General features: G+C 34.0%; 1 protein-coding gene across 2 annotated transcripts in view; it reads right to left on the reverse strand.

Annotated features, from left to right (window-relative positions):
- Nucleotides 1-5,263: 5,263 nt before the first annotated feature.
- The window catches only part of Negr1 (neuronal growth regulator 1), an 865,320-nt gene continuing 854,979 nt past the window's right edge, over nt 5,264-15,604 (reverse strand). The window contains exon 7 of one of the 2 annotated variants that reach the window (XM_013020560.1): nt 5,264-6,690. In XM_013020560.1, coding sequence (XP_012876014.1) covers nt 6,566-6,690 — 125 coding nt within the window. In that variant the 3' untranslated portion in view covers nt 5,264-6,565. The remainder of the gene's footprint in view (nt 6,691-15,604) is intronic. The other variant, XM_013020561.1, reaches the window with a different exon arrangement.

A 15,604-nucleotide genomic window follows, 5' to 3' on the forward strand; every position in this document is an offset into this window, starting at 1 on the left:
AACCAAAATCAAAGGACTTTCTTTATTTTAACAAGTGTTAAATACACTAATTTTTCAACAGGATAGATCCTGTGTGTGTGTGTGTGTGTGTGTGTGTGTGTAGGTACTGGGGCTTGAATTTAGGGTCTGTCCATCAGTTTAGTCCTCAAGTCTGGCCTTCTACCAACTTGAGCTTGCTTTTTGATAGTTAATTTAAATCATTGTCATGGACTTCCTGCCTAGGCTGATTTCCAGTCTTGAGGTTTAGTTTTCAGCCTTCTAAGTAGCTAAGATTACAGCCTTAAGCCGCTGGTAGGGGCTCATTTAGAACGTGTGTGGGCGGGGAGGGGAGGCACTGAACCTTGAACTGAGGACTTAGCACTTCTTAGGCCAATACCTGTCATTTGAGCTATGCCTCATGTTTTAAAATGTTTTACTTCTAATCATTTTAGGGAGAAGCTTTTGCCACAATGAAAATCTGTGTGTTATTTACTGGTTACATTGGTCTCCATCTACTAGAGAGTCCAATTGTAGAGCATTTCAGGTTGCCTTATTTCCATGTGGTGTGTTTATTTTTTATTGTATTTGAACACTGTTCCCAGTTGGTAGACAAGTAATACCAAAACAAGTTTTTTTCTCTAGATATTAACAAAAAGTATTTTGGCCCAAGAGTCAACTGAAATTTCTTCACTTTGGAGGAAGCCAGTTTTATCTCCATTGGCATATTAATTTTAATATTCTTTGTGCCGCAATGTGTGCTTATTTCATTTGAGCATCACACCATCTCCTTCATCAGTAAAATTGCACACTAATTTTATGAATGAGAAAAGTCACATTTTCTGTATTTTTCAAACTAATAAGTGGTGCCCTTGAGATTTGCATTAATGTTGATATTTTATATTTTTAACCTGCAAATAGTTTCATTTCTAGAATCAAAACGTAGAATCATCATCAGCTCCCTTGATCCTTTATCACTGAACAAAGAGATGTATATATAATTAGTATTTTTAATAAAATTTGACTTGAATCACTCAAGGTTAAAGATAATATTTTATAGAAAAGTGTTAAACACATGTACACGTGTGGGAGCAGTTTGTACACTTATTCAATTATATTCCTTGTACATTCTATTGATTGCAAGTGTCTGAGGAGTCTCAATGGATCAGCCAGACTCATTAGTCTTTTAAAAAATGATATATAAAATGAAGATATATGTGATTATGACAAGATTCTTCATTTGTGAGGAGAGTGAGAGGTCTAAAACAGCCTGGAGATGTGTATCTGAAGCCAACTCTGTTGCATGCTTTGCATAAAGTCTTAGCTGTGTTGCAAAATCTGATTTACCTTCAAATCTTACACTTTCTGGGGCACTGGAAAATAAGTGTATAGCATATAAATAAATATATGCATGCATAAATAAAACAATTTATTTGTAGCTATGTAAACATAAATACACACATAAATGCTTTTGAAGTGGTAATGAGATCACAGTCCTTTTCCTAGTCTTAGGAAAGCTAATAGTAATAGAAACACACTAGGGGTATTTTTATATCCCATATTTGGCTCAGATACTCTACTCAATAGAACTGTAATCTCCAGCAAGTGACAAAATTTCTGTATCTCATTTTCATTATCAATATGTGACATTAATAGTATCTTTTACTTTAAGTTATTTAAAAGTGTTATGGAAGCCAAAGTAGTAATGTATGCCAAATTGTTTTGCTATAATAAGATACAAGATGGTAAAGTCTTGAAACTTGAGGGCTAACTCCAATGTTCCATCTGTCTCTGAGGTGGAACACATTGCTTGGTCTTAATTCCTAGAGACCACTGTTTTAGACTTAGGATAATGGTGAGTGAAAGTTCTAGGGAGTAGAAAGAAAAATATTTCTCTTTTTCTCTAGAAAGATTGAGAAGTACCTGTTCCATTGGTGGGCCATATTGTCCTCCATCTACTAGAAATATTAATTTCAATTTCTTTCTTCTGTAAATTTGGAACTTTTTGACAAAAAGTTCATGTGAATGTAAAAGCATGTACTTCTTTGGATGATGAGAGAAAGTTCATTCAGATTTTTCTTTTTCTTTTTTTTTTGTAGGTTGTGGGGCTTGAACTCTGGGCCTGGGCGCTGTCCCTCAGCTCTTCAACTATTTCTATAATTGCATTTAGGACAAAGGTGGAAAAGTCAAGATATAATGTGGCAGTGGAAAAATCAGATATGTTAGTGTGTTTTCAGTTTTTCCCCCAGGGGGGAATCAGTGTTTGGAAAAGAGGCATTTGATACATATAGCAGTACATTTGATACATATAGCAATAACACCCATATTTCAAAATAACTTCCTAAACCTAATTGGATCTTTTTTATGGTTGGTTGTTAGTTTGATCTTATCCCAGATTCTAACTTTTTTAGTTTACCATCACAAAGGTACAGGCTTGAGAGAGGAGTATAAATCATTCATCTGCAGTGGATTCATGTGCATATGATAGTAATTAGGGCTCTCAGCCAAATCATGAATGCAACATGTTTAAAATAAATTATATTTAAATATCTTGAGGAATGTCTACATTCTTCATTTTTTTATACCCAGCTCTCTTAAGAAATTATACTCCACCTACTTCTACAGGTATTTTAACTTCAGTTCCTTAAAGTGCAAGACCAGAATTTTATCATCAGTTTCTATTACTAACTCTGCTTCATTTCAGCTAGAAAAGTTTCTAAACAATTGTTTTAGGATAGAAATAGAGAGTTGGTCAAATCCTTTGGGAATCCCAAGAGAGGACAGATATAGTATAGAGTTCTTGGAAACTGTATCATCAAAAGTTTTCTGCTCGTAGAATTTTGAGTACCAAAAAACCGTGATCATAATGGATGTAATGGAGAAAAAAAATGAAGAGAAAGGCAGGGGCATGTTTAGTGATGATATCTTCATTCTCTTATACTAATAGAATTTCAAAATCAGTCAAATACATATTTTACTTGATAAACTGAGTTTATATTCACCTATTGGAAACAGTACAACATATTTTACATCAGATTATGAAATATGGATGTTTTACTAAAAGACGGGAAGGACTTTTTCCAGTCTTTAAAGTAAATACATATTCAAAGGATCTTAAGGCATACCATTTATTCATATTCATATCTATTGAAATACTGTACATCCACATACTTCAATAAATAGTTAAAAACCTGACCTCTTTTTTAATCATTTCTGGATTTCAAAAAAAACAATTTTTATTGAAAAGATTAAATAGGTAACTTTTTGCTGTGTCACAAAGCTAAGCACAATGGGTAAATTAACAATTATTCGGCAATTTGATCAGTATAGATGATTGACTTTGATAGTTCAGTTTTTCAGCGTTTTCTGACTTCACACATAGGGGTACTTATGTATATATATATATGTATATATTTTGTTCTGAATTATCTGGGTAATTTTCTTAGCTCTCCAGTCTACTTTCTAGATATAGCTTACATGTTACAATGTAGCATTAATTTTTCAGTGAAGTTGCAAATCCCCCAAAAGTGACTTTATGTTTGAAATTCTCCCTCTCAAATCTTAGTGTCTCAAAAAAGCATACAATATAGCTTGGGCAGTACTTTTCATTGTGTAATTGTTGCACAATAGGAACTTAATGGTGTAACTGGACTTACATTTCAAATAAGGTAATCAGAAAATATAATTACACCATTTGCTGTTAAACTGAGAATGCAAATGGGTAAGTTAACTACCCTTAATTCTCATTCTTCCTTCCCTCTAATCTTTTCTTCTCTCTTCCTTTTATTGTCCTTCCTGTATACCATTTTTTCTCTTCATTCTTCTTTCTCAACTGTTCTTTATTTCTCATCTTTGCAAAAAAAACTTTAGGGGCAACAAAAGGAATCCCACAAATGGAACTTGTGGAAAATATAATGCTGAATGAATAGCTAAAAACTCGTTATAGATCAAATAATAAATCAATTTATAAAACTGCTATTCTGAAATTGTAACAATCTTGTACAGTCAGGACTGATAAAATGGAATAATCAGACATTTCATATGTCCATAAATGTAAAATTATCTACTTGAACATTATATGCAATACATTCACACAAAAAAGCAAATACTGTAGCCTTATTTGAACAATATTGAACTCATAAATACTCATGATTTCACTCTGTCCAGGGGGGTCTAAGGACTAGGAATGCTGCTGTGATACAGAAAAACATAGTGAATACCTCCTCTATTTAAAAATGCCACTCAAGAAAGTCTCTTCTAACAGAAAGGCAAATACATATAGCTACTGAGCTATGACTGTACTTCTGTCACATCCTATGGAAAAACACCAGACCACAAATTCGGAATCATGACAACACTTTGAACTAATTATTTGGTTCATCCATAGTTTATACCTCAATTTACCTCACATTTACCCTACGAACCTTACAAAGAGGAGGTATTTTTATCTCTAGGAAAACAATCACTGTATAATATGCATTCTTGATCTGGTTCTTTCTCTCAAACAATGGTACAGATGGTTAACACTTTTGTGGTAGCACCACTATTTCTAGTAAGTAGATTATTATGGAGTGTGCCACTTTAAAGCTGCAATACAAAGAAAATATTTTGTAGTTTGCTCACCAATTCCACAAAGATCTTTTTTAAAAAAGCAAATAAATAATAAGTTTAAATGCCATATTTTAAAAAAACCCACTTTAATACATTAGTCAGTGTGTCATAAATTCTTTACAGCTAGTAAATTTAATAGTATTATGTCATATTATTGCCATTTTGTGGGAAGACTGTATATTTACATCCCCTCATTTATGATTTAGTTTTCTAATTAAAATATGTTTATGATTTACTTTGGATCTAAATTTATTTGAAAAAGGTAACAATTTTTACTTATCTCTCCGAGGACATAATTACTTATCGCATATATGTATGACCTCTGTAAAAATTCTTGTCATTGTTATGACTTGCAAAAGGTGACTATTGGTAGAAATCTAGGTGTGCTGAAATTGGCAACTTCATCAAACCTGTAAAATGGCTTTCAAGGCTATGGTCTTTCTTTGGTTAAAAAGTCAGACCATTGGCCTATTCCTGTAATATAAGAGTTAGACTAACAGCATTTTCCTTCAAAAATGTAGTTTTTGTTTTTTACATAGAAAAATGTAATACTCACAATAATTTAATAGGTAATGTATCTTAATGTATTCTCATTACTGATGTCCTGTTTTTAGTGGATCACATCTTACATATGTCATGTAAGAAGAAATAAAGCATGGTAAGTTTTTGGCTTCACTTTGAGCTGAAATGGCTATAAAAAGATTTTATTGAAGGATCAGTTACTTTGGGGATTGATCTGCTTCCTATTAACATAGAGTATGTGTTATAATACATTTTGGAACTTTATTTTACAAAATATAACGTGTATTTAAGACTATTAACTGAATGGTGTTTTCAGACAGAATATATGTAAAATGCTCCTGTCTTCAAGAGCACTCTGTCATCCTAACCTAACCTTAACAAAGCCAAATTCATGTGGAACCTTTACCAACTCATGTAGTATTAGGTGATTGGACTCTGTCCTTTCTGCCAAATCATCTTTACAATTTGGCGTGGAATGGTGAGAGAAAAGATGTTGTATTGCTAGATAACCTCTTGAGTAGACTGTGCTGTCATTTTAAAGGGAATTATTTCCCACAGAGGATCTAACATTTAATTTCAACTACAGAAATCATATGGTACATTTGCTGTCATGTTATTAAATTGTTTTTCATCATGAAAACTGAGTTATTGTGGGGCAAAATCCTCAAACCCCACTGGTAATGAAGCAATACGGTCTGATAGCTCCTTCGTTCTTTAGAGAGGATAAAGTTCAACTTTATCATTGTGGTTTATTTTTGCTTCCAAATTGTAGGATTTCTAAAACATTTTGAAGTCATTGGAGACAAAGAGAAAAATATTATTTTATGAAGGCACACCCATGCTGAAATTACAGGAAAGAGAAGCAGAGCTGCACAGCCAGTTATATTACAAGGCTCATTCCTGAAACCTGAATGTCATGCGAGCAGAAAAATCTAGATATGTGTTATATTTTGAAGAAATGATCTGAAGGCAATATTATTTGCTTTTTTATCAAAAAAGAAAAAAAAGAATGCATCTTTGTAAATGTGGATTGACTCTTATTGAAACAGGGAACTGAATACTTGTATTGCAGCCTTAAAGAATCACATATTCACTGCAATATTCGTTTTTTGTAAACTACAGCCTGCAACCTAGCAGACCATGACTGAATGCGTTTGAAAAGTTGTAGATTACAAACATGAAATCACAATTAATATCCTCTAAAAGTAATTTCAGAGCTTTCACGTCTTAAAAAAAGGACAATGTGTACTGCTTCACAAGGTAATGTAGCTAATCAAAAAAAAAAAAAGAGAGTAGAATTAAAGTATTTACATAATGAGCGATTCTACAGAAGGCGATCATCCCATGTAAGCACTGCTGATTACATCCCACGCTGCTTTTAACAAACTGTACCAGATTGGAACCAGCCATCAGCACTTTCAGAGAATCCTTAAAAGCCTTTTATGGGTCTTTAAATTTATTGTAGAATGGCATTCTTCAGGTAGAATATGCTGGTGAAAGAGGACAGTGTCAACACAAGGTACCAGCAGGAGAAAAGAACGTCAGCGCTCCCGGTAATTCCATACTGGGCTGTACTTGGAGCTGGAAAGAAATGGAAAAGATTAAATCAAAATCTAATTTGAGTCTTTCAGGATCTTAACAATAATCAAAAGGCAGCTGGTTGTACAGTTGAGTATTGGCTTTAGGGGTCAGACAGAATTAGGTTCGCATCTGATTTTGCTCTATGAGAATGTATGGCCTGTTGGATTAACGTCTCAGAGCTTTGGCTTTCTCATGACCACAATAGAAATAATGCAATAAGGCAGAACTGTCATAAGAATAGCCAATTAAGCATGAATACCCATTGCATGGGTCTAGCCCTGGGCTATTCAACAAACAGTTACTAACATTGGTATTCCTCTTATATGAATTGTAAATATTTGTATTCATTGACATATTTGCTCATACATATATTTTGAAATCTCTTTAATCAGATAGACATTTTATAAAATGTGAGGGGTGGAGAAAGAAATTCTTAATGCCTTTGTAGAAAACAATATTCAAAAAATCATAATAAAAACTATGAACATTAGAGTTGCACATGTAAATTGTAGTAAACCAGAAAATGAACATTTAAATCTGCCTGAGCAAGGGAGTAATGTTAAAAGTGCTGTACCCCGTGGTGCTGAGGCTCAAGTGGTAGAGCCCTCACCTTGAGCTGAAGAACTCAGGGACAGAATCCAGGCCCAGAGTTCAAGCCCCACTACCGACAAAAAAGTATTATACCTAAAAAAACTGTTATTTGGATAGAGAAAATAGCACATGAAAAGCTAGAGGAAAAGAGAGAGTGGATATAATTCAAGAATATAAAATTAGATTGGTCTTGCTTAACCATGAAGTTTGAGGCCAGAAGGGGAGAGGATTGAAAGTGGAGATCTAGGCAGGTGCATTGGCCTTGATTGTAATGGAAAGCATTTATATTTCTGTGCTGAAGGAAAATGTGCAGAATTTGAAGCAATTGAATGTGTAACTATATTTGTGTGTTAGAAATATCATGGTTTGATACATGTGGTACTTGGCTAAGAGTCATGCTGAATTTCCCTGAACATCTAAAAATTAATTTAGGATATGGCTGAAGTTTTTGGAGTGGTTCCATTTTACTTCATAAGAATATACTTGCCTCCTTGTATGAGTTATATTATGTTCTGAAAATTAAATGTCACAGGCATCCCCAGATTTGCTCCTGAAGGATTCTTCTTACCATAATAACAACAACAATAATAACACAAAATTAACCCACATATTTTAACTACTTGGATTTTAAAGCATTATTTGGTAGTAGAGATTGAATACTGCCATAAAGAAAGAATCCATAATTCACATCTAGAGAAGTTTAGTTGCACTGAGTTTGAATTACCAGCTGGCCATTTTTTAATAGAACTATCACAAATGACTATGTTGACATGCAACAAGAAGAATAAACTGTGTTGTTTATACTTCTACGAAATTAAAGGGGATGAAAGGTTCATTGGCCTCCACCAGGGGGGAGAGTTCACAACTCTGCAATTGTTGACTTAAAATGAGTGAGATTCCAATACTGAAGCTACTGCTTTTTCATAAGGAGAGAGGAAACTCAACTATTTAATGCATAAATGGGTGCAACAAATAGGCTGTTGTAAAAATTAAAAAAGGAGCTGATAAAGCAAGACTGTTACTGAATAGATCGCTTTTTAGTATTTATCTGACATACAAGAAATCTAATTAAAACCATGGAATATCTTACTTTCTCTTGATGATATCCTAGAAGAACATTTATAGAACTATAAATGAAATATGAATAAAAAGTTAATTACTGTATGAGCATCTGAATAACTGCAGATCACTGCTGTTCATTTTTAAAACCTTGAGTATAATAAATAAATATTTGAAATGTCTTCATAACTCAGTAGAGGTTTTTAAAAAGCTAAACATACAAAGAAAAGGTCAATTTCTTTCTGTTACCATGATAAATTAAGTAGAACCTAAATGCCTAGGGTATTAATAATCCTCAAAATCTGTCTTTTAAATATATGGTAAAGCAATCCTTCCAAATCCCTTCTACTTCAAAAGTGATTACCCCTTTACATTCTTAGATCACAATATATATTTCTTTGTAGTAGTTTGATAATACATTGCAAAATTTTTTTACATATTCATTGCTAGCACTGGGTGATGTCTTATTGTTCTGTTTCCTGACATGTAGTCTGGTGCCTAGTAGATGCTCAAGTAATAGCTCTCTTTTCCTCTCTCTTTTCTCCCCTCCTTTCCCTCCTTCCTCCCCTCTAGATATTAATTCATTATCCTAGGTCTATTCCCTAGAACTAAATTCCTTAGGCACTACCCAGATGTGCTTCTGAGAGTTAGATCTGCTATAGGTTCTCTATAATGTTTTTAATTGTCTGCAAATATTAAGGTGATATTCACCTTAAATAAAAGTAGGAGGGATAGATGGTATAATCAGAGGCACAGTTATGCTGAAGGCTTTGTTTAGTTTCCTTTTGAGTGATACAAAGTGCATGTGAACCCTTGAATATTTAAAAATGATTAAATGACTACTCTGGGGACAACAGGTTGTAATAGAGGAAGCAAAAGTAAAAGTCGATGTTAGCTCAGAAGCTTTCACGAATGTCCTATTGCCTGTTGGGGCAAACCAAAGCTTCGTAGTCTACCATCCAGGGATCTTAGTTTACTGGCCATAGCCAACTTACTGTACTCATAGACACTCTTAACTCCAATCACACAGCCATTTTATGAATACCTTGTCAGTGTCATTTGCACACATTACATCCTTAAGCCTAGTTGACATTATTCCCCCTCTTTCCTTATGAAAGTCTTACTCATTCTTAAACATTCAAAATAACAAGAGCTCATGAAGCTCTTCACAAACTCTTTAACAAAAATGATTAATCATCTGTTTACACCTGATTTCAGAAAAGATCTCTTTTTAACCTATAATTATCTTTCCTTGGACTTAGAATTATGCTATTTTTCATTTTGAACTTACAAATCACTCCTTCCTATCATTTTGTATTTGTATCTTCCATCAAATATATTCGAGATGTGTATTGAAAAATGTGAGAAAATATTCCTATATTAGCATTTGTATATTTTGAGATCACTTGTATGAAATATTTCACTTCAATGTTCATTCGAATGAATTGTTTTATGCTTAAGGCACAATGTATGATGGCTGCATAGTTCTGTTTCGTTACCACTATATACTTATTTTTGAGATTAAAGGTGAAGATTGCAAGTAGAATGAGATGATTATCAGTCTTTGAATAGTATATTGCACAGTTTCATACTGACCATTTATTTCAGATAAAAGCCAGTGATAAAATAAAGGTTTGCATCAGGAGACTGCTTTGGTGTCCTTTGCAGTTCAAAATTTAGGACTGCTTGTTATTCTTTGTAATTTCCTTTTAAAACTAAGTTCACAAAACAAGACCACACTAAAGCTACCATTCTGTTTTTATAATATATCATTGTATTTAATATAGAGATTTGGAGGAGAGAAGATATTGGTTTGAATTGGTACTCCACTCATTTCAAACTGTACTAAACTAGATATTTTTCTTCATTTTGCTTAGTTCACTGTCATCATCTGGGAATGAAGATTGGTGTGATCTCAAGTTACTGAGGAGATTAAATGTGTTGATACATGTAAACCACCCAATACTCCATCTAACAAGCCATAAGCACTCCCTCAAATATTAGCAAGATTTTCTGCATCAGCTCATTTATTTAGCAAGTGTCTGCTATGTGCCAGACACTCTGAGCTAATGAACAGAAGAGAGATGGTCCCTGTCCCCATGGAACTTTCTGATTGGCTTGAGGAGTTTTCTATAGAACAAGTACATTTTGCTTCCTTCTTTACCTATATTGGTTCAATGGAAGAATCTTTGTTCTTACAGAGTTAGCCTCCATTTTAGCATATAAAAGTATCAGTTTTCTACATTTTCTTGGCTTCTTTGAAAGGATATCATTTCAGTGCCATTCATTTTCTGCTACATGCTTGAATAATCTCCTCTGGCTTCCAGTCTCAAGTTCAGGGAGAATGGTCCTTTCCTTTTCTTCCCTCAAGCTTTGCCAGGAGAACAGTCGGTTACATATATAAAGAGTGGTTGAATGGCTGACTTAATTCCAAGATTGCTTTTGGAGGTACTTTCTCTTACAAGTGCCCAGGCTAGGTGTGGGGTTTAAACCTTTGGGATTTCTTCCAGTTGTCAACAGGAAGATCCAATCTGGTTTTAACACATATCTTACATCCTGTCTCATTATGATGATCACTCCCAATTACTTACAGCTGCTGCATATTATTTTCAGTCTTGGCAGTTTTCCCTTGTATTGCTCTAGTTTTTATTTTTAGGCAAGAGCAAATGTAACTGTGAAATATTTAGTCTTGGTACAATACCAATTACTTGCCTAGGCAGTTTCCCTAAATTACTCAGGCTTTAACTAAACTAGCTTTGAGTCATATTTTTAGAATTCTTCTTGCAATCTTTATAGGTAGATTAATTTCTTTCCACATTAATTCTGCTCCCCTAAGACAAAACTTGCCTCAACTTATATTTTCTTAGGAAGTTTACATCTTAATGGGATGGTGATGATTTATACCCAGACTAGATTTTATGCAAAAGAGAATGATTAATGTGCTCAAAAATAGAGAACATATTAGATACTGAAAAATTATGCACCACTGATTAGATCACATTGATATTATAACCCAGTATTACTAGATAGAGTAAGAGAAACTTAAATCTCCTTTGACCAATCTTCACATACCCTTTCCCTGCCCCCCACAAAGCCATTTACACTATCATCAGATACAGAGGCTATTTGGACACTGATTGCATTTCAGTGTTTTTCTCCTTGTTTTGAGGTAGATTTTCTCTGTATGACCCAGTCTGGCCTTAGACTCACAATCCTCCAGCCTCAGCCTGCTAAGTGCTGGGAATGTTGGCATGAGACACAATGCCTGTCTGTTTCACTTTTCTTTACCACTTAATTCTACCTCAACACGGAGTGAAGTTTAGGGGAGGTAAACAGCTGTGGACAGCACATGCTTTGTACCTCTTATTGTGGCATGTATGAGAATCAGGTGAGTCTCAGTGTGACAAGATATTATTATATCATTATGTCATTTCCTGTATGATCAGATTTGCCAACTCTTAAAGTATGATGTGTAGCATTACAGATACAACCCAGACAAACCAAATCTTTGCTATTCCATCTAATACCTGGACCTGTGATTTCTAGGGAAGAGCTCTGCTTGGGGTAATAGTCATGCTCCTGTGTTATAGACACACGGTGATCTTCTTCCCTTTCTAGACATTGGGGTTGGGAAATTGTGCCATGTACCATGCTTTTCATGTGGTGGAACTATTCATGAATAGATTTTCAGTGCTTTATTTTTAAAGGGTCAACATAATAAAAGTAAACAAACTCCTTTTTATGACATACACTGTAGCAGTTCAGAGAGATACACACAGCCCACTGATCAAGAAGCTCTTGTTCTTGGAGAGTAATAAGGCTTTGGATATGTGCTCCTAGAAAGAATATAAGAGTAAAAGAATATAAGGATATAAATATAAAGACTATAAAAATTAGATACATAGTTTCTAATTCCTGCCACACAATCTTCCTTCCTTTAGAAAAAAAATCAGGCTAAAAATGAACACTTGTGAACTTTTCTTAAATGAGGAGCTTAAGTTTATAGGTTATTATTTAGATACTTATTTTAATGTTCAGATTTTAATTTTTTCATTTGATCAAAAATGTTCAGATTTTAATGTGTTTTTTTTCATTTGCTCAAAATGGACACTAGTAGTTCATGCCTATAAATCATAGCTACTCAGGATGCTAAAATATGAGCATCATGGTTCAAAGCCAGTTCAAGAAAGAAACTCGATGCAACTCGTATCTCTAATTAACCACCAAAAAAAAAAAGCAAAAAATGAAGCTGTGGCTCACAGCTAGGTAGAACACTAGCCTTGAGCAAAAAAACAAAAAACAAAAAAACCTCAGAGACACCACTGAGCCCCTGAGTTTAAGCCCAGGTTCAGCACACACACACACACACACACACACACACACACACAAGCCCAGGTTCAGCACACACACACACACACACACACACACACACACACACACACACACATTGAATGCCCTGACATTCAATATTCTTTGTAGACTGATTTCTCAAGCATAAAATACTTTTTTTTGTAGACAGCCATTCTACTTATGTTGTAAACGATGTATAGAGAAGTCACAACATCTTTCCTTTCTCTTTCTGATAAGCAGAATTTCACTGCTAGCTTGATGACCTTAGCAACTACTAAGGAATTTCTACCTACCACTGAGGAGCCTTCTCTGAGAACTCACTTTGCCAAAGTTCATATTTTATTATATAATACAAATTACATATAACATTATATTCCAAGCATATTTACATATATGTAATGTATATATATATATATAACAATTCCATTATATATTTAAATGAAAATTGTCTCTGCAAAACACACATTCAGAAATATGACAGAAACACAGCATTCAGAAATCAAAGGTCTGCATTGTTGATGAATACCTTTATGTACAAATATCCTGAATAAACTCACAGACTATTAACATTAATTTGAATTTTTTCCCCTTTTGAATATTATGAGAATAAAAATGCAATTGCCCAAATAAAGACAAGGTCTGCTGTTTTCTCTATTCTTTCTAGTCAACTGAAATAAAGTTTAGAGCTTGAGTTGTCCATGAATATCTGCCATATAGGTCAAATCTCTTTTTTGTTGTTGTTGAATCTATCTTTTAACACCAGATATAATTTAAGTGAATATACTATATCTGTTTGGAAGGGTGTGGACAAGATACGTTTAGCATAAGCCTAAATGGAGCTGAAAGTGATGTGATTCAGTTATATATTCTAAATTGGTTTGCTGATGATTTTCTATACGTGACATTACATATATGTGAGTGTGTGTTGTTATGTCTATACACACAGACTTCATTGTGTAAAATATACATGTATTAACACAATACCTACATTTTAGTTTTGGCTCAAAAAGCATCATCTAGCTGAAAAAAGAAGGGCTTTGCAGAAATAAAAATAGAAGTCCAGCTGTTCTTAAGGTCACTAATGGTCACTGCCAGCTGCATCTGCACTATGGCATTGCTATTGTGGTAAAAACAAGTTGGAAAAATTTCAGATGGGCAAACATTATTGCAAGTTAAAGGAGAATTTAAGATTCTGTATAAGCAGTTATGTGGGTGTGAAATTATTCAAGTTCTGTATAGCATATCTAAACATGGTGCTTAAATGATCACATTATCTTGCTTATTAAATTTTATTTGTTATATCTTTTATGTAACCCGAGGATTAGTTATTTTCTGTTTTTCAAGATTGTTCTTGGAGCATTAAGGACCCAAATTTCTTCTTTTCAATTTTTTGAAACAGAATTGACCTTTTGGTTTGGTTTTGTTTTTTTCCAGATTTTCTGATTAAATAGAGGTTAGAGAAGTTCTGATTTCTTCACATTATTCCACTGCATATATGCAAGATTGATTTTCAGTTATGCTCAATGGTTCTCTAATCCTTCTCCTCTATTTTGGCTGTTAGAAAACTTTAGCAAAACCTAAAGGACTTAGTATGACATTTGAGACATTGTATATACTTTCCTCAAGCTACCTGCCCAGTCCATCACTGTCTATTCTCTTTCACATTTTCATGCAGAAGCCACATTGCAGGCCAGCCCTCCATTCTCAGGTCTGGATAGGGTTTCCAGGTCTCTATGTGTTGGAACTGGAAGGAACTTTGGGAGCCATCTACTGCAACCCTTCAGTTCCACAGATGGAAAGATGAGGCTGATGGGCTTGAGGGATGTGCTTATATTTCACACAAAATAAGAAGACATTCTGATTGTCCTTCCATTTTTAGTTCTTTTGTAGCTTCTGTAAATTACTATTACAGTTAGAGCATTATTGCCCCTTCCTCTTTTCTCCCACAGCCATTTACTTTAACCTATACTTTAATTCTCTTATATGGGCATCTTCCATTGTAGAGTCTAAGTTTCTTGAAAGTAAGGATCATATTTAATTTACTTTTGTATCAGTCACATCATTTGATCAAGGAGCTGACACTATCAAATATTTATTATGAATAACTGAATTATAGATTCATTGTTTTAATTCCTGCATTTTGATGAGGGTTTATTATAAACATCAAGAAAAACAAAGAAGTATTATAAAGAAGCTGATAAGATTATTAAGAATTTAGGACTTGGGAACTCACTATCATTGTAGAGTAATATTGGTTTCATCTTGTTGAAATGTCTTTAAAGATAACAAGCATGAGACTATAAATTTACAATAAATATACAATATGCACAAACCTATACACACACATGAACTGTTGAAGAATCACTCTTGAACCACATATGGTGACTTCTCAAGAAACTGAGGTCAAGACAAACATAGATCAAGGCTAGCCTGGGAAAGAAAAAGTTAGTGATGTCTCATTTAAATGAACTAGTTGGATGTGATGGTATATGTTTGTAATCCCAGCTATTTTGGGAAGAATAGTAGGAGGATCATAGTGCAGACATGGGAAAAAGCACAAGACTATAGCTAAAAACTAACTACAACAAAAATAGAAAAGGTGAGGTGAGGGAGAAGGGTCATGATTCAAGTGGAAGGACCAGAACTCAAATGCCAGTACCACTACAATGATAATGATAATAATAATAGTGCTTGATGGCAATAATAATAATTAAGATTCCCTCTCCTTTGGGATTTCTATTTGCATATATTAGTGATGGGTGGACTCTAGTCCCTATAATAAGGCAAACCATGTGCTGACTCAGCATTTCTGTGCCTCGGTTTTCTCAGACATACAAGGAGATGCAACTCTTTTCCTCCTGGTGTTGTGTAAAGCAAATGGGGCAAGTGAAATTCTAGACACAGGATTGAAGCG

This window comes from Dipodomys ordii, unplaced genomic scaffold (assembly GCF_000151885.1).
Source record: "Dipodomys ordii isolate 6190 unplaced genomic scaffold, Dord_2.0 Scaffold51, whole genome shotgun sequence".
Classification (NCBI taxonomy): domain Eukaryota; kingdom Metazoa; phylum Chordata; class Mammalia; order Rodentia; family Heteromyidae; genus Dipodomys; species Dipodomys ordii.